Here is an 18101-nt window from a genome sequence, read left to right as displayed (position 1 = left end):
AAAAAGCTCCCATGATTCTAGCTACACAAAGTAAAACAGAGTATCTATATTATCCCATAATGACAGACTTACTTTTTATATTTGTAAAATCCCAAAGAACATGAGAATGGGAGAAGCTAGGTGAACTCTCTGTAATTACTGCTCAATTTTTACTGTAAATTAAACATGTTCTGAAAGTCTATTCTAAAAAAAGATAGGTGCAAGCCTCCACCTGCAGTGTCAGTACCCCACAGAATACAGCTTAGAGTCCCAACTGCTCCACTTCTAACCCAGTTCCCTGTCAGTGCACTTAGGAAAGCAGCAGCAGATGGCCCAACTGTTTGGGTCCTGGCACCCACAAAGGGGACTCAGATCCAGCTCCTGACTTCACTCTAAGCCAATGGATGAAAGATTCTCTGTCTCTCCTTCTCATTCTGACTTTCATAAATCTTAAAACAGAAAAAAAAAAAAAAAACCCACAGAGGCAGGGAGCTGTGAAACCAAAATATGTTGATAATGTTTAAAAAATAACTCTCCCATGTCAAAGGCTGGGAACATTAGCAAGTCCTTAACCTCTCTAATCCTCCATTTCCTAAACTATAAAATGGGAATAGTAAATAGTATTCACTTTAAAGCGCTAAAAAAATCAAATGAAACAAAAAGTTTAAAGCAATTTAAGCAATTATGAAACACAGCCGAGTAAAATGTCAGTGTTTTCATTAATTTTATAAGTCCCTCAATTCTATGAAACTTCAGTTCTAAACTATTATTTAGTGCTATTTAGGAAATATAAAACTGATTTGTAAAGTTTTGTTGGTTAACATTGTATAGGGATTCCTTCCTTCACAAGCCCATAGTGAAAGTGCCTCCTGCTCTCATAATGATCTCAGTGTCATCACTTACTGTTCTCTGTACTGATCACATGTAGACACGTACATGTATGATTCTGGAAACTGTTAAAAGTTCAGAGGGGACACTGTGGTTGTGCTGCCTCCTACAATGCCATCATTCCATATTCGAGCACTGCTCTGAATCCCGGCTACTCTACTCCTGACCCAGCTCCCCACTAAAGTTTCTGGGGAAACAGAAGAAGGCTAAAGTAACTGGGCCCCTGCCACACACATTAACTACCTGGATGGAGTTCCAGCGTCCTGGCCTTGGCCTGGCCCAGCAATGGCTGCTGCAGTCATTTGGGGAATGACCAGTAGATGGAAGCCTCCCTCAGCTCTCCCTCCCCTGTCCTCTCTTTCCTTTTCTGTTGTTCTTATAAATAAATAAAACCAATCTTCAACCAACCAACCTTACAGAAATGGAATTAATTTCTTTTGGTGCAAAAAACTGCAAAATTCACACACAGATTTTTCCTAAAATTCATTTTCCATTAAGTTTGAGAGCTGCCCTCATTTATTTGATGAAAAGGCAGTATAACACACTGCTTGAGAGAACAGAATCAAGAGGTTAGCAGCATTATGGGTAAAGCCATAACCTGTGGTGCCCCACCCCTTATGAGCTCCAGTTCAAGCCCAAGCTGTTCCACTGTCTATCCAACTCCTTGCTAAAACACCTCAGAAAGCAGAAGATAGCCCAAGCACTTGTCACTGTCACTCATGTGGAAGACCTGGATGAAGTTCCTGGCTCCAAATTTCATCCTAGTCCACCAATGCTACTGAGATCATTTGGGGAGTGAACTAGTGGGCAGAAGATCTCTATCTCCCTCTCTGTTCGTAGCTCTTAAATAAATACAGCTCTGAAAGAGAGAAAACATATCAGGACTCAAATCTAAAACTACCCAGTTTACTAAGCTGTGCAATTCTGACCAAGTCACTGAATTTTTGCTCCTCAGATTTCCCATCTGTAAAATATATTTAACAACTACATCATCGGGTTGTTATAAAGCTTTAATTAATTTTAGTGGTGTTTAAAAGTACTTAAACTGCCTGATACACAGCACTGAATGATTTAATTTAATAATGTAAGCATTATTTAAGTGTAAAAAGAGTTTTTTGAGACCACTAAAAAAAATTCAATGTACCTTTAATTTCTTCCACAAGCAGCTTATCACATACTTGTTTCTCATATGTTTCTATATGTTCCAAAGACTGCTGAAATAGATCCGCCTCTCTCATCACTTGGTTCTGGTATAAAATAAGTTCACTATATTCATAATCTATTTTGTTAGGAGGAATCTGGGGGGGGAGGACAAAATTAGCTTATTTGCATAATTGCATAAAGCAGGTACAAATCTTCAGAGAAATTTCATCCTCAGGAATCATTCACTCAGATTCAAGAAACGAACCCACAACCAGTTATAAACAGAAACATGACAGCACAAATGAATATGCCCTTTAAAACAAAAAGGGTAAAACTTCTGTGAAACTTATACAACCAAATGAAGAGGCCAGCAACTCTGATACCAAAGCACAAATATGACTGATGTTTTAAGGAATCCACCCCTCAAAAAACTGAAATTTTAAACACACAAAAATCAATCATTTCTATATAATAATGAACACCCAAAAGTTGTAATTTCATTCACAAAACTGAACTATAAAATATGCCAAGAAATATTCAATATCTAAATGCGACAGATGTTTGTTCTAGCAGGTAAGATACCTAAATCTCATCTACTGGAGTCCCTGAGTTCAAGTCCCAATTCCTAATGCAGGAGACGAGTCTGGTGGCTAAGCCTACCAACCACGCAGGAGCATCCCACATGGGTACCAGTTTGTGTTCCAGCTGTTCCACCTCTGATCCAGTTCCCTGCTTGTGGCCTGGGAGGACAGCAGAGGATGGTCTAGTCTAGGTCTCTGGAACCCTGCACCCATGGGGAAGGTCCAAAGGAAGTTCCTGCCTCCCAACAATGGATCAGCTGTGCTCCAGCCACTGTAGTCATTCGTAGATAAAAGATAAAAGAACGCTCTCTCCTTCTCTCTGTAACACATGCCTTTCAAGCAACAAATATACCTTCACAAAAAATAAAATATAATTTGCAAAATCCACCAGAATTTACCTCTTCACTACTCAGGAAATCAATTAAAGGCTTACAGGAATCTAAAGAATCTTAATCAACTAATAAAATGTAAGCAAAGTGAACTCTGACGCATTTTAAACTGTCCTAGTCATATGCATGCACTCCAGTCTCAAATAGCCTTGAAAATACCAGCCTGTACTCCAAGATTAGCTTGCAGACAATGAAGAAAGTGAAACAGATTCTCAAAGGATTATAATTAACAGACTCGGTACTACCCAAGAAAAATCATGCATCAACCTCTACCTCTGACAGGCCAGCATTGCAGCACAGAGGGTTAAACCACCTCCTGAAACACTGACACGCCACACAGATGCCAGTTCAAGACCCAGATGCTCCATTTCCAATTCAGTTCCCTGCTTATCTGCCTATGAAAGCAGGAGACGTTCCAATTACTTAAGCTCCTGCACTCACATGGAAGACACAGAGCAACTCTGGGCTCCTGGCTGCCAACTGGCACATACTAGCCATCTAGGGAGTAAACTAGCAGATGGAAGACTTTGCCTTTTAAGTAAAAAACCAGGTCCAACTTTGTAGCCTAGTGTCTAAAATCCTCGCCTTGCATGCACTGGGATCCCATATGGGCACCAGTGGCCCTGTTTCCCATCCAGCTTCCTGCTTGTGGCCTGGGAAAGCAGTTGAGGACGGCCCAAAGCCTTGGGACTCTGTACCCATGTGGGAGATCCAGAAGAGGCTCCTGGCATCAGACCAGCTCAGCTCTGGCTGTTGCACCACTTGGGAAGTGAATCATCAGACGGAAGATCTTCCTCTCTGTCTCTCCTCCTCTCTGTATCTGACTTTCCAATAAAAATTAAATATTAAATAAAATAACACATGGGAGCAGGGTTTGTACCAAGTTTTACTTTCTTATTCTTCCAATTATTTCAGAATATACTTCAAGTTTTTCCATACGTTTCAAAGACACTGACTCAGTTATGGACAGGAAGAAATTCAGAAGTTAACTATCTTAGCTTACAAAGGTAACAGAACATGTTAAAATGTAGTTCTTACATGCTGAGTTTGTCTAAACTCTTCCAGTAGTTTTAATGCCATATCATAATCTTTCAGTAAATGGTATGCAATAGCATATCCAACCCAGGAAGCACGCTGTGTTGGGCGCAACTGAAGAAGCTGGTATCTTGTCTCCTTTTAAAAGAAAAATTTAATTTTTAAAAACTTAGCATTCCGTATGTTTATATTAATCAGTTTTTTTAAAATGCCTCAAACAGCTAATGAATTTCAAAGAATACTGATTTTTTTTTGTAATGTTATTTTTTTTTAATTAATTAGTTTGCATTATGTGACAGTTTCATAAGCTCTGGGAATCCCACCCCACACCCCTCCCCCCTGGTGGCTTCCTCCACCTTGATGCAGTATTACAGTTCAAATTCAATCAAGATTCTTTCCTTGCAAACATATACCAAGTATAAAGTCCAGCTATTTATTGTCCAGATGGGTTGAACAGTCTCTTGGGGAGACCATTTCTGGTCTGAAGTTAGAGCTGGCAGAATATCATCCCATTCAACCAAGAGTCCCGACATAACATCAACAGCAATTTGCAACATTATGGAATTAACATGGTTGTGAGTAACCAGTGTGTTACCAAAAAAAAAAAAAAAAAAAAAAAGAAAAGAAAGTTCTTAACCACAACCTATGATTAGCACATTGACATTTCAGTTTTAGTTTTATATACAGAACTGCTATATACCTTAAAATGGCTATAAGGTACCAGTCAGCTGTCTCGTGTCTATTTCATTTTAGTATTTAGCCATTTGTTGTGTTGAAGTATAATTTTGCTGATCTTGGCAGATTTTAGGGTAATCTAGACTGGCTTGTAACTCTAACAAGACATTTGTCGACAATTAAGGTGCAGAACATTTTTTTGTTTGTTTGTTTTTGCGGGGGTGTGCAGAGAAATCCCCAACACCATGGTGAGGAGTGACTAATCTTTGTGTCCCACCCAGCGAGGCATGAGCCAATCCACGCCAGCTCTTTCCTGTCAGATTCCAGGCTCTACTTTTTGTTGTTTGTCTATTTATTTTAGGTTTTTTTAGTTTGAAAGAATACTGATTTTGAAATAAGAACCACTTTTTGTATTGATCTGAAGTACTTGAAAGAATTAAATTCTAGAATATTCTATAAGGCTGTTTCTGAAAACCTGTACTTGGAGCCCATGTCTTTGGCTGCCTTATGAAATCATATAAACAAGAATTTCTTTTGATAACTTTACAAGACAACTTTTTCTAACACTAGCTTTTGTCAATTACATGAAATTAAAACATATTTACATGATTGTAGCTGGTCTCAAGTCCAATGGGACACAGTCAGAGGAAACACTCCAACCCCCGTTGGGCCTTCCAGCAGCAACTCTCAACAGTTTTACCACAACATAGCTCTATCAGAACACTAAGGACAAAACACCAGCAATTCTCCCATGGTTGCATAGAAGCAACAAGTTCTCTTCCCCCAGAAACCAAACCTCCTTAAACAAACTCCACCTTTTAAAATTCAATTACTCCTTCTCCAAGTTTTAAGCAAACACCAATACTACTGATGAAGGAGCCTGCAATGCAGTGTTTAGCTTCAATGACTCTGTTGTAGATGGTTAGGGTTGGTATGGATTGAGACAACCTTCGCTGTAAGCAAAGGGATCCTCTTCAAGGAGGTAACCTTGGAGATAGGCATTTGGCCAAGTGGTTAAAACACTCACATCCTGGGCCTGGCGGCGTGGCCTAGCGGCTAAAGTCCTCACCTTGAAAGCCCCAGGATCCCATATGGGCGCCGGTTCTAATCCCGGAAGCTCCACTTCCCATCCAGCTCTCTGCTTGTGGCCTGGGAAAGCAGTTGAGGATGGTCCAAACCTTTGGGACCCTGCACCCGCATGGGAGACCTGAAAGAGGTTCCTGGTTCCCGGCTTCGGATCGGCGCGTACCGGCCCGTTGCGGCTCACTTGGGGAGTGAAACATTGGATGGAAGATCTTCCTATTTGTCTCTCCTCCTCTCTGTATATCCGGCTTTCCAATAATAATAATAATAAATCTTAAAAAAAAAAAAACAACACTCACATCCCACATCAGAGTGCCTGGGTTCAGTAGCCACCTCTAGCTCCTGCCTCCAGTATCTTCTAATGCAGTTGGAAAACAAGGGTAATGGCTCAAGCAACAGGATTCCTGCTCCCACATAAAAGACCTGGACTGAGTTCCCAGCTCCCAGCTTTAATCTCTTAAGCCCGGTTACTGCAGACATATGCATTGTCTGTCCATTTCACAGAAAACGGAGAGGGGGAAAAAAAAAAGTCTAAGTTTTCTTCATTCCACAAAATCCTGCTAATCTCTGGGCAAATAAAACATGTGTATCAACCATCTAAAAACTAAGTTGCATAATTTCCTCAACTTTAATATTCTTCTCCACTTGTTTTAAGAGAACTATTCCCCCAGATACATCCTAGACCTCACTGCCACCCCAGAAATCACTTAGTTATCTTTCTCTAAACATAGTACCTATGTGGCACAGTATCATTCAGTGACACTTCTACCCTCGTTTTTTTGTTACCTACAATACCAGCTCCTTCAATCTTTCTTGTTCATCACTGGCTCTTCTCTTTTCTGAAAAGATTTAAGAAAAAACAGAGCAACAAAGTGACAGAAAGAGATGTTCCATCCACTGGTCACTCCCCAAAGGGCCAGAAAAGTCACCTCTGGACCAAGTCAAAGCTAAGAGCCAGGAATGTAAGCCTAGACTCCCACTCTCTCAAGCGTATCAGAAGCAGCTAGATTTGAAACACAGCAGCTGGGACGAGAAAATGGCACTCTATCATAGGATGCTAGCATAGCATCCGTTGGCTAAACCCTGTGCACAACACTGGTCCCTCACCAGCAGCTCTGAGAACTTATTTTATAACCCAGCTTAACAACCACTGTCTTATCAATGTCCTTAATTTTTATGCCTCACTATTACAGACAACTGGTTTTAACTCTGCTACCACACTCATGTTGGCAGCCATAGCTAAAAACTACAGTGGTTATGAGTTCAGCATAAGCCCTGTGGCTACTGCAAAAATTTAGCCAAAACTGGCAGTGTAGGGAAATTCCTGTTGACATCCACATCCCACACTGGAGTGCCTGGTTTCAAGCCCCACCTCCACCTCAATTCTAGCTTCCTACTAAAATGCTGCACTCTGGGGACAGAATACATGATTGCTCAAATTGCTGAATTTCTGCCACCGACCTAAAAGATGTGGACTAAGTTTGGGGCTTGCACCTTTGGCCAGGAAGCAGCTCCTGTTCCTGACATCAGCCTGCCCCAGCATCAATCAGCACGGTCATTTCAGAAGCAAACCAGAACATGGAAGACCTCTGCCTCTCTCTTGCTTTATGTCATTCTGCCTTTCAAAATCAATGTGTTTTGTTTTTAAGTAAAGGATTTATGTAAACAGAACTCTTACAAGAGTTGATTGTTCCAGCACAACTGGAAAAGCCCATGGAGACCCACAGCAGAGCACTGAAGATGTAATCTGAAGTGATCTCAACAATTGAATGACTGATTCAGGCCAAGACTCACACTATATTTACCAATTCTTAGTAAAGCAGCCTAGTTTATCTTCTTGTGTTGAAATTTCTATTATAAAAGCTAAATAGGGCCCGGCGGCATGGCCTAGCAGCTAAAGTCCTCGCCTTGAACGCCCCGGGATCCCATATGTGTGCCGGTTCTAATCCCGGAAGCTCCACTTCCCATCCAGCTCCCTGCTTGTAGCCTGGGAAAGCAGTCGAGGACGGCCCAAACCTTTGGGACCCTGCACCCGCATGGGAGACCTGGAAGAGGTTCCTGGTTCCCGGCTTCGGATCGGCTCGGATTGGCGCGCACAGGCCGTTGTGGCTCACTTGGGGAGTGAATGATCGGATGGAAGATCTTCCTCTCTGTCTCTCCTCCTCTCTGTATATCTGACTTTGTAATAAAAAAAAAAAATCTTTAAAAAAAACTAAATATCTGACTCATCCTTTATCAAAATCTAAAGTGTTAACACCACAAAAAAACTAGTTCAGTATTTTTACACAAGATATACTTTAGTTTCTCTAGAAAACAAAAATCAAATAGTTTTCAATACTTGAGGCTTAACTACAAAAGCAATTCGAAAAAGCAAGTGTCCCTAACTTTCTGTGTTAAAAAAAATAAATCTTTGGTATCGTAAAAAAAAAAAAAAAAAAAGTATGTGGTAAAAATGAAATCAAAAGGTGCAAATATTCTGAGATCTATCTGTTAAGTTTTTTGAGAAGAAGAATCTCCCATCTGCTACTCACTCTACAAATTCTTGAAATGACTAAGGCTGAAGATGAGACTGAGGAAGACAACTCTGGTCTCCTGAATGGGTGGCAGGAGCCCAAGCCCTTGAGCCATCACTGCTGCCTCACAGGGTCTGTGTTAGCAGGAAACCAATCAGAATCTGAAGTTAGGAATTCTACACAGATACTCTGAGTTGCCGGGGCCTTAACCCCTAACCCAATGCTCACTCTCCATATTCACACTACACATATCATTCATAAATTTTTTTTTAAAGATTTATTTATTTTTATTACAAAGTCAGATATACAGAGAGGAAGAACTTCCATCCGATGGTTTACTCCCCAAGTGACCACATGGCCGGAGCTGAGCCAATCCTAAGTCAGGAGCCAGGCGCTCTTCCAGGTCTCCCACATTGGTGCAGGGTCCCAAGGATTTGGGTCGTCCTCAACCGCTGTCCCAGGCCACAAGCAAGGAGCTGGATGGGAAGCAGGGCTGCCAGGATTAGAACTGGCGACCATATGGGATCCCGGTGCGTACAAGGCAAGGACTTTAACTACTACACTATCGCACCGGGCCCACCCTCATAAATTTTTAAAATGATTCTGACTTTGCAATAAAAATAAATAAATTTTTTTTAATTTTTTTAAAAGATTTATTTTTATTACAGTCAGATATACAGAGAGGAGGAGAGACAGAGAGGAAGGTCTTCCGTCCGATGATTCACTCCCCAAGTGAGCCGCAACGGCCGGTGTGCGCCGATCCGAAGCCCGGAACCAGGAACCTCTTCCAGGTCTCCCACGTGGGTGCAGGGTCCCAAAGGTTTGGGCCATCCTCGACTACTTTCCCAGGCTACAAGCAGGGAGCTGGATGGGAAGTGGAGCTTCCGGGATTAGAACCAGCGCCCATATGGGATCCCAGGGCGTTCAAGGCGAGGACTTTAGCCGCTAGGCCACGCCGCCGGGCCCTAAATAAATATTTTTTTAAAAAATCCTGTGAATGAACTTCCAGAAGTAATACTGAGAGGAAACCTGCGAAGTGATCGTTCCCTTTTGCCACCTATAGTGAACAAATACAGGACCTTGGCTTATGCCCACCTCATTCTAAATTCACATACTTATATATCTGTTGTAAAAATAGGTACATTCAAAGCTAAAGTACTTACACGGTAACCTTCCAGGTCTCTCATTTGGATCTGCAACAGAGAGAGATCCCTCAAGATTTGCAAATTATCTTTATCTAATTTGAGGGCATTCCGATAGCACTTAATGGCTTCATCATATTTCTTATCAGAACGCTGAAGAAGCCCATATACATGCCAACCTATTAAGTTAAGGAAACAGACATTCACAGAACCTATAACATACTATACTGTTATGAAAAGCAATTAACATAATTATATTTAAGCTGAGATTTGTTTCATAATGATTTGAGGTCAGAGGTCAGAAGAAAAGGATCAATGAGAGGTAATTAAAAAAGAAACCAGATTAAACTTGACTGACAACTATTAATTTTTTAAAGCTGAAGTAATATTCACCATTCTTCTCTATGTGTTTGTAGTTTTCATTTTTGAAGTAAAACTAAAAACCTTTGAAAATTCTTGAAAAAATTCTTCACATTCTCTACTTTACCCCTTACTTTTTGACTCCAGCAACTTGAAAATTTACTTACGCTTCTCTGTATATTTAAACACTAAATTGCAACATAATAAAACAAAAACTGCAATTATCTTTTAAAAGGTTATATTCAGCTAATTCTAAAGTTAGAAACAACTATCCTTTAATTCATTAGTGACATTAAAGACCACAAAACAAAACTGGGCCCAGCGCGATAACGCAGAGGCTAAAGTCCTCTCTTTGAAAGCACTGCGATCCCATATGAGCACAGGTTCTAAGCCCGGCAGCCCCACTTCCCATCCAGCTCCCTGTTTGTGGCCTGGGAAAGCAGTCCAGGACGGCCCAAAGCCTTGGGACCCTGCACCCGTGTGGGAGGACCCAGAAGAAGCTCCCGACTCCAGGCTTCAGATTGTTTTAGCTTTGCTGTTTTGGCAGCTTGGGCAGCGAATCATTGGACGGAAGATCTTCCTCTCTCTCTTTCTCTCCTTATATCTGCCTTTCCAATAAAAATAAACCCTTTTTTTTAATATTTATTTTTTTTTATTGCAAAGTCAGACATACAGAGAGGAGGAGAGACAGAGAGGAAGATTTTCCATCCGATGATTCACTCCCCAAGTGAGCACAACGGCCGGTGCTGCACTGATCCGATGCCGGGAACCAGGAACCTCTTCCAGGTCTCCCACACGGGTTCAGGGTTCCCAATGCCTTGGGCCATCCTCAACTGCTTTCCCAGGTGACAAGCAGGGAGCTGGATGAGAAGTGGGGCTGCCGGGCTTAGAACCGGTGCCCATATGGGATCCCAGGGCGCTCAAGGCGAGGACTTTAGTTGTTAGGCCACGGTGCTGGGCCCAAAAATAAATAAATCTTAAACAAATCTAAACTATCATACTTACATGCCCTCTTGCTTTCACTCTAGAGTAAGCACTGTTATAAAGAAATTAGTATTCAGTATTTTGAGAACACTAAGCTAACTACCCATGTTCACTATGTCCACTCTTTGTGAATTATACCTAAAAACTTAAGATGTTAGACCAATATGTGAAAATACTGTGCATACAAATAGGCAAAACAAATGGAAATCAATTTTAGTAATGCATCCCTCCAAATTTTTCTAACTAGAACTGCCCCAAGACACACACACAAAAAAATCCAGTGAAGCAAGTTATGTCCCTATATTAATATAAATTAAGCTAAAAATCAATATACTTAATACTAAATAAAATTTGTTTCAAAGTAAATTGCTTTTTAACTTTTCTCCTACAAAAAGTTAAAGCAACACAAATTTTATACAAGTAACTTAGAGTGATTATTTAGAACAGGAAATAGAGTTCCAAAGCAACTTTTCTCTAACACTAAATGCAAATAAATCAACTACACACATTTTATAGCAAATTTCCTTAAAATGTTCCAATAAACAAGTAGTGACAAGAAACTTAAAAATGAAGTAATGGAAATAAAAATGAAATTGAACTATTTACTGCAAAAGGATACAGACATGACTCTTCACATCATTACGGAGTCCTTTACGTACAAATTCATATGCTGCTTCTTTTTTTCCCAAACAGTTCAGTGTTAATCCTTTCATAGCCAAAGTCTCTGAAAAAGAATTTTGGGCTCTATTTACATATAAAAGACTCAATTTTTCTAAACAATGTCTTAATATTTCATCTTTGGAGGATTGCAACTGCCCCAATGCTTGTATTACTCCTCTTTCCTCACCCCACAACACTTCTCCATTATATCGAGAATAACCAACATGGTACTAACATATATAAACATTAAACTTTTAATAATGTTTGTTTACTCATCTTTTTAATCTCCTAATTAAACTTCTCTCCAAGTACAAAAAAGTTAAACTACACTTTACCAGTTGCTTAAAGCTTTTAATCCAAATCCTTTTCTGAAACCCCTTATATAATGGGACAAAACTGCTAAAATGTTTTCTATGCTTCAGAGTACAGACGGTACTGATATTCTGCTGAAAAGAAAAATTAAGGCAGGAAGTAATTCCTGCTGACCCAAATCATATACGTGCTTGTACAGTTTTCGGTAGAAATAACTGTAATCAATTATCTTATTTACAGTCCACAAACATTTATTCGATCCAGGGGCTGGCATTACGGCACAGCAGAGGCGAGTCCTGGCTGCTCTGCTCATGATCCAGCCTTCTGCTAATTGTCTAGAAAAGCAGCAAGGATGGCCCAACTACCTGGAATCTATCACCCACCCATGGGAGACCTGAATGGAGTGCCAAGCTCCTGATTTCAGCCTGAATCAGCTCTGGTCTTTGCAGTCATTTGGGGAATGAACCTGAGTACATAACATATGTCTCTGTCTCTCTCTTTTTATATTTCAAAGTAAACAATTTTTTTTTCTTTAAGCTTTCTTTTTATTGGAAACACAGATCTACTCAGAAGAGAGACCTAGAGAAAGATCTTCCATTTACAGGTTCACTCCCATAGTGGCTGGAGCTGAACCAATTCAAAGCCAGGATCCTGGAGCCTCTTCCAGGTCTCCCACATGGGTGCAGGGTCCCAAAGCTTTAGGTCATCCTCTACTGCTTTCCCAGACCACAAGCAGGAAGCTGAATAGCAAGTGGAGAAACCAGGACATGAAATGGTGCTCATATAGGACTCTGGCACTTGAAAGAGGAGGATTAGCCAATTAAGTCATTGCACCAGACCCAAAATAAATCAATCTTTAAAAAAAAAAAACTACCTTAACCGAGAGATATACGCAATTTCAAAATTAACTTATTCAACACTGAAAAAGACTTCATATTGGGCAGATTTATTCCAACTGACTTTAGTTAAGCTAATTAATCTTCATACTACATCACAAAAATGGTCCAAATTTCATACCCAGGAAACCAAGATATAAACTGAAATTTTACAAATACGGAAAATCAAATACACAAAAATACTTACACAAACACACACTCAATTTTCCCCCAACTGATGAACCAACCACTTAGCATCTAAACAGAAAGATGCTCTGTGTAATCCTAAGCATAATAAAAACAATCTAGAATAAAGTTCTTACACGAGTAAGAATGTGGCACATCAGTTAAAGATGTCACTTAGGGCCAGGAGCAATAGCCCTGTGGCTAAATCCTCGCCTTGCATCTGCCAGGATCCCACATGGGCACTGGTTCACGTCCCAGCTGCTCCGCTTCCCATCTAGCTCCCTGCTTGTGGCCTGGGAAAGCAGTCCAGGATGGCACACAGCCTTGGGACGCTGCACCCACGTGGGAGACCTGGAAGAAGCTCCTAGTACCTGGCTTCAGATCAGCTCACAGCTCTGGCCAATGTGGCCATTTGAGGAGTGAACCAGGGAACAGGGAATCTTTCTGTTTCTCCTTCTTTCTGTAAATCTGACTTTCCAATAAAAATCTTAAAAAAAAAAAAATCATTGAGATGTCACTTAGATCCCATAACCGTTTCCAGCTTCACTTCTGATTCCAGCTTCCCCTAAAGCACACACTGGCAGAGAGGTAGAAATGGCTCAAATTACTTGGGTCCCAGACAACTACATGGAAGACCTTGCTTGAGCTGCAGTCTCCTGTCACTGGCTTGGCCCAGCCATGGCTATTGCAGGAACATATTAATGGACAGAAAAATTCTGTGTCTCTCCATCTCAAAAAACTTTGTAAATGCATAAAAAGCACAACTAAAAAAAACCTGAATACTGATGCACTATAACGGAGAACTACAAGGTTCTTTTACTGTTAAGAATTTTTTCTGCGGGCCAGTGTTCTAGACAGTGAGGTTAAGTCAGGCCTGCAGTGCCAGCATCCCATATGGATGCAGGTTCCACCTGCTGGCTGTTACACTTCTGATCCAGCTCCCTGTTACTCCAAGCAGGCAGCAGAAAATGACCCAATCCTTCACACCCTGCATCCACGTGGGAAAGCATGTGAAGCTCCTATCCCAGTCCTGACTGCTGTGGCCATTTGGGGAGTGAATCAACAGATGAAAGACCTCTCCCTATTTCAAATAAAATCTGATTTTGGAATTAATCTCCCCAAAGCAATCTCTCACAGATAAGACAATACCTCCATGTTCAGCAAATTTCGGATTTGAAAGAATCATCTTGCAAAATTTGAGGCCATTTTTGTACTGCTTCTGTTCATAACATTTCTGTGAAATAAGACAAAAGTTATAAAATGAATAGACAATGAAGTTAATGTTTCATTAAGTTATTCAAATTCTATATTTAAGAGCCAAACATAGGTTTAAAATTTATGTAATGAAAGTTTTAAATCACTTGTAACAATAACTGTACTTTTGTTACTTATGCCTTGCCAAATTCTAGAATCTGAGCATTTTCACATTCATATTTTTAAAGACATTTAATAAACAGAGAACTGTCAAATTAAATTGACAATTTAGAATTCAGAAAAAACCAAATACTAAAAATTGTACTAAAACTCTTTGAATCTTCAAGAATGTACCAACACAAAAATCCTGTTTACTGAGTACTCCCATGCCGGTACAAAATTTGCTCTCTTACTCTAATTCTTAAAATTCCTTAAAGCAGGTGTCACTAACACCACTGTACTGATGTACATACTTGAACTCAAAACTTCAAAAATCTTGTTGGAGCAGGCCCTGTTAGGACACCAGCATCCCGCATCCAGTGCTGGAGGTGCCTGTGTGCACGTCCAGTCCAGCTTCCTACTGACGTGCACTCTGGCAGGCAGCAGGTAACAGCTCATGTACTTGGGTCCCTTCCACAGACAGGGACTCAAGTTCCTGGCTTCAGCCCTGTCCAAACTCCACTGTTACAGGCATCTGGGGTTAAACCCTGCAGAGAGCAGCTCTTTCTATCTTCCCATTAAATATTTCTTCAAAACAAAAAAACTGCTGGGCCCAGCCCAAAAGCCAGGTGGCTAAAGTTCTTGCCTTGCAGGCACCGGGATCCCATATGGACACTGGTTCATGTTTCAGCTGCTCCACTTCACACCCAGCTCCCTGCTTGTGGCCTGAGAAAGCAGTAGAGGATGGCCCAAAGCCTTGGTGCCCTGCTCCCACGTGAGAGAACCAAAGGAGGTTTCTGGCTCCTGGCTTAGTATCAGCTCAGCTTCAGCCACTGCAGCCACCTGGGGAGTGAATCAGTGGATGGAAGATCTCTGTCTCTCCTTCCCTCTGTATATCTGTCATTCCAATAAAAATAATCGAAGGAAAAAAAACTGCTATAGGTAAGTAGTTCGGCTTAACAGCAAACTTACTCCAAAAACAATGCATGGTGTATCCATCATTAGTCTAAAGAAAGCATCAGCAACACCTCTTTTCCTCAGATGCCATCAGCCAAGCTAACAACACCTGTCCTTGGCAGCCACTAATACTAGGAACATCTCAGGCCCAGAACCCAGCACAATGGCTCAATTAGCAAATCTTCCCCTTGCAAGCACCAATACCCCAAATCGAGCTGGTTTGTGTCCTATATACTCCATTTCCCTTCCAGCTCCCTGCTTGTGGCCTGGAGAAGCACTGGAGGACGGCCCAAAGCCTTGGGATCTGCACCCCTGTGGGAAACCTAGAAGCAGCTCCTAGCTCCTGGTCCCTGGCTTTAGATCAGCTCAGCTCCAGCCCAGCTTTGGCCACTGTGACCATTTGGGCAGTTAACCAGCAGACAGAAGATCTTTGTGTTTCTCTGTAAAATCTGCCAATCTGCCTTCTCCTTCCCCAACACACTCACAAAAAAACAAATAAACAAACAAATCTCATCTTTTCCCATTCTCCCCCGCTATGATTTGAGTATAGTTTAAATGTATCTACCAAAGTTCCTGTGTTGGAAATTTGGTCTCCGAAAGGATAAAATCATTCATTCTTCAAGCACCCTAAATTCATGCAACCTATAATAAACATTACAAATCCACATAAGAACAGTCCTGGGGCCAGCACTGTGCTATAGCATGGTAGGCTACACCCTGCAGCACCAGCATCCCGGATGATTGCCAGTTCTATTCCACCTGCAATCCAGCTTGCTTTTCCTGCACCTGGGAAGGAACAGCAGCTGGCTCGAGTCCTGGCTCATCCCAGCCACCACAATCACCTGGGGATGAACCAAAGGATGAAAAATCTTTAACAACTCAGCCTTTCAGCTAAATAAAAACAAATCTTTGCAGAGAGAGAAGGAAACAAGAACATGCCCAGCATTCTCTCATTGGCTTGGGGATAAAGTTAACTCAGCAACACCTTTAGCTTTCTTGAAACCTGAGAGGAATAAAAGTATTTTTATGGACAACAGCATCTGAGCTAGAAGAAACCCATGTAAATAAAGTGTGATTTTTAGATACAAAACCAACATCTTGAAACCAGGGACCAGTGTTGTGGAGTAGCAGGTAAAGCCACCAGCACCCCATGGTGGGTGCCCATGGAAGATGGTCCACGTTCCGGGGCCCCAGCTTCTTAAGTGGGAGATCTGCAAGAAACTCCTGGCTGGGGCCTGGCCCAGTCCTGGCTGTTCCAGCCATTTTGAAAGTGAACCAGAGGAAGGAAGCTCTCTTCCCCCACCTCATCTCTCCCTGTGTGTAACTCAAACACATATTTTTAAAATTCTGAAACCAATAATGTATAGTTTTCCAATGACATTTGATTACCTGGAGCCCCCCCCCCCCAAAAAAAAACCCTACACGGACCAAACCAAAGGTTCACTTCCACACTGTGTAAAATATTAGGATATAAAAAAAGGGTCAAAGTAGAAGTTATTAACAACTTCAAGGGTATTATAAAAAAGCCCAGTTGAACAATCTGCTGCAACGCTTTATTATCAGCTAAACACATTTGCTTGTTTTTATACTTGGCTTTTGACTATTCGCTCAATACTAAGCACTACCTGAAGGTCAAGGCTTGACATCTTCATCCCATCCATCCTTTTAACAGTTCGAAGACCAAGTGCGAAGGGTTAACGGGTTTTAACCATAACAACTACTTAGGAATTTGTATAAGCCGTGGACAATTAACACTTAGAACGATAAATTAGCAACGGCTAGTGGCCAAGCAGCAAAACTAGCCCAAAAACAAATCTAGTCTTGAAAGTCTAAAGGCTCCTTCTCCGCGCGGAGGAGAGCCAAGGCTGCGGAACCACCGCGCCGGCCAGCGCCCCCCATCACCCTGGCCCTTACGCGGGAGGCCGTGCTCGGAAACCAACCAACCACTTGCCCCGAACCACTCGGGCAAGGCAGGCACGACTCAAGGCCGCGAGCTGCATTGCGGTGTGTGACAAGACACCGAGGTTCCTCCCCGCAAGGAGGTGCATTTTCAAACAGGCAGATATTCTCCCCAGGGCAGCTCGTGCCGGCTTCGCTACCCTCCCCGCGACCTCCCACAGAACTGCGTCCGGCGGCCCCCAAGCATCGCCCGGCGGCGAGGGACCCCGCGGTGGCCGCGCACTCGCTGCCCCCGCCGCTCACGAAGCAGAGCATCCAAGCACCCAAGCCCGCAGGCGGCGAGGCCCGGCGCCGCAGAGGGCAGGGAGCGGCCCGGGCAGGGGCTGAGGGGGGCGGCGTGAAGGTTCTGGAAAGAACCCAACTCGGGCTAGGAAGTCGGGGTCGCCGCGGGCAAACCAACAGCGGAACAGCGAGCCGAGACCGGGCTGCGAAGCCCACCTTCTCGCCGCGCGGGGCCCGAGGCCTCCAGCCCCCTGGCCGCCCCCACCCAGCCACTCACCAGGACGCGTTTGAAGAGGTTGCTCTCCTTGGGCGGCAACTGCACGTTCGGCATCGCGGCCGACCGGGAAGCGGGCACCCCTTTTCGCTAGGGTCGGCTGCGGGGCGGGCCGCTGCCAAGGGTCGAGCCCCGGAGGAGAGTGGGCTAGTTCACTGGCCTAGCTATGGGACGGGCCAGCCAGGACAGGGCGATATTTTAGCGTCAGCAGTGGAAACGGATAGCGGTGTGAAACAAACCAGCGTTGGTCGAAGCCCGTTTTGGAGCGAGTGCGCACGGCAAGATGGCAGCCACGTCCCGCCCCACCACGGGCCGGGGCGCGAGGCGCGTGCGAGGGGCGATCCACGGGGAGGGCGGGGCGACGCGGCGGGAGGGCGGGGCGACGCGGCGGGAGGGCGGGGCGACGCGGCGGGAGGGCGGGGCGACGCGGCGGGAGGGCGGGGCGACGCGGCGGGAGGGCGGGGCGACGCGGCGGGAGGGCGGGGCGACGCGGCGGGAGGGCGGGGCGTGGACTGTGGACGTGAGGCTTGT

At 43.1% G+C, this 18101-nt stretch overlaps 1 protein-coding gene across 4 annotated transcripts in view; it reads right to left on the bottom strand.

Moving 5' to 3' along the window:
* Window positions 1-17790, bottom strand: part of NAA16 (N-alpha-acetyltransferase 16, NatA auxiliary subunit) — a 56919-nt gene extending 39129 nt beyond the window's left edge. For 2 of the 4 annotated variants that reach the window (XM_004577452.3, XM_004577453.2), the window contains exons 1-6: window positions 17574-17788; window positions 13955-14039; window positions 11392-11496; window positions 9450-9607; window positions 4019-4153; window positions 2012-2165 (exon numbers count right to left, since the gene is read on the bottom strand). In XM_004577452.3, the coding sequence (XP_004577509.2) occupies window positions 2012-2165; window positions 4019-4153; window positions 9450-9607; window positions 11392-11496; window positions 13955-14039; window positions 17574-17627 (691 nt within the window). In that variant the 5' untranslated portion in view covers window positions 17628-17788. Of the gene's footprint in view, window positions 1-2011; window positions 2166-4018; window positions 4154-9449; window positions 9608-11391; window positions 11497-13954; window positions 14040-17573 lie in introns of all 4 variants that reach the window. The other 2 variants (XR_009246388.1, XM_058670688.1) reach the window with 2 other exon arrangements.
* Between the last annotated feature and the right edge of the window lie 311 nt (window positions 17791-18101).

Source organism: Ochotona princeps, chromosome 12, assembly GCF_030435755.1.
Source record: "Ochotona princeps isolate mOchPri1 chromosome 12, mOchPri1.hap1, whole genome shotgun sequence".
Lineage (NCBI taxonomy): Eukaryota > Metazoa > Chordata > Mammalia > Lagomorpha > Ochotonidae > Ochotona > Ochotona princeps.
The sequence above is the reverse complement of the archived record's forward strand: the minus strand, read 5'-3'. Positions and strand labels throughout refer to the sequence as shown.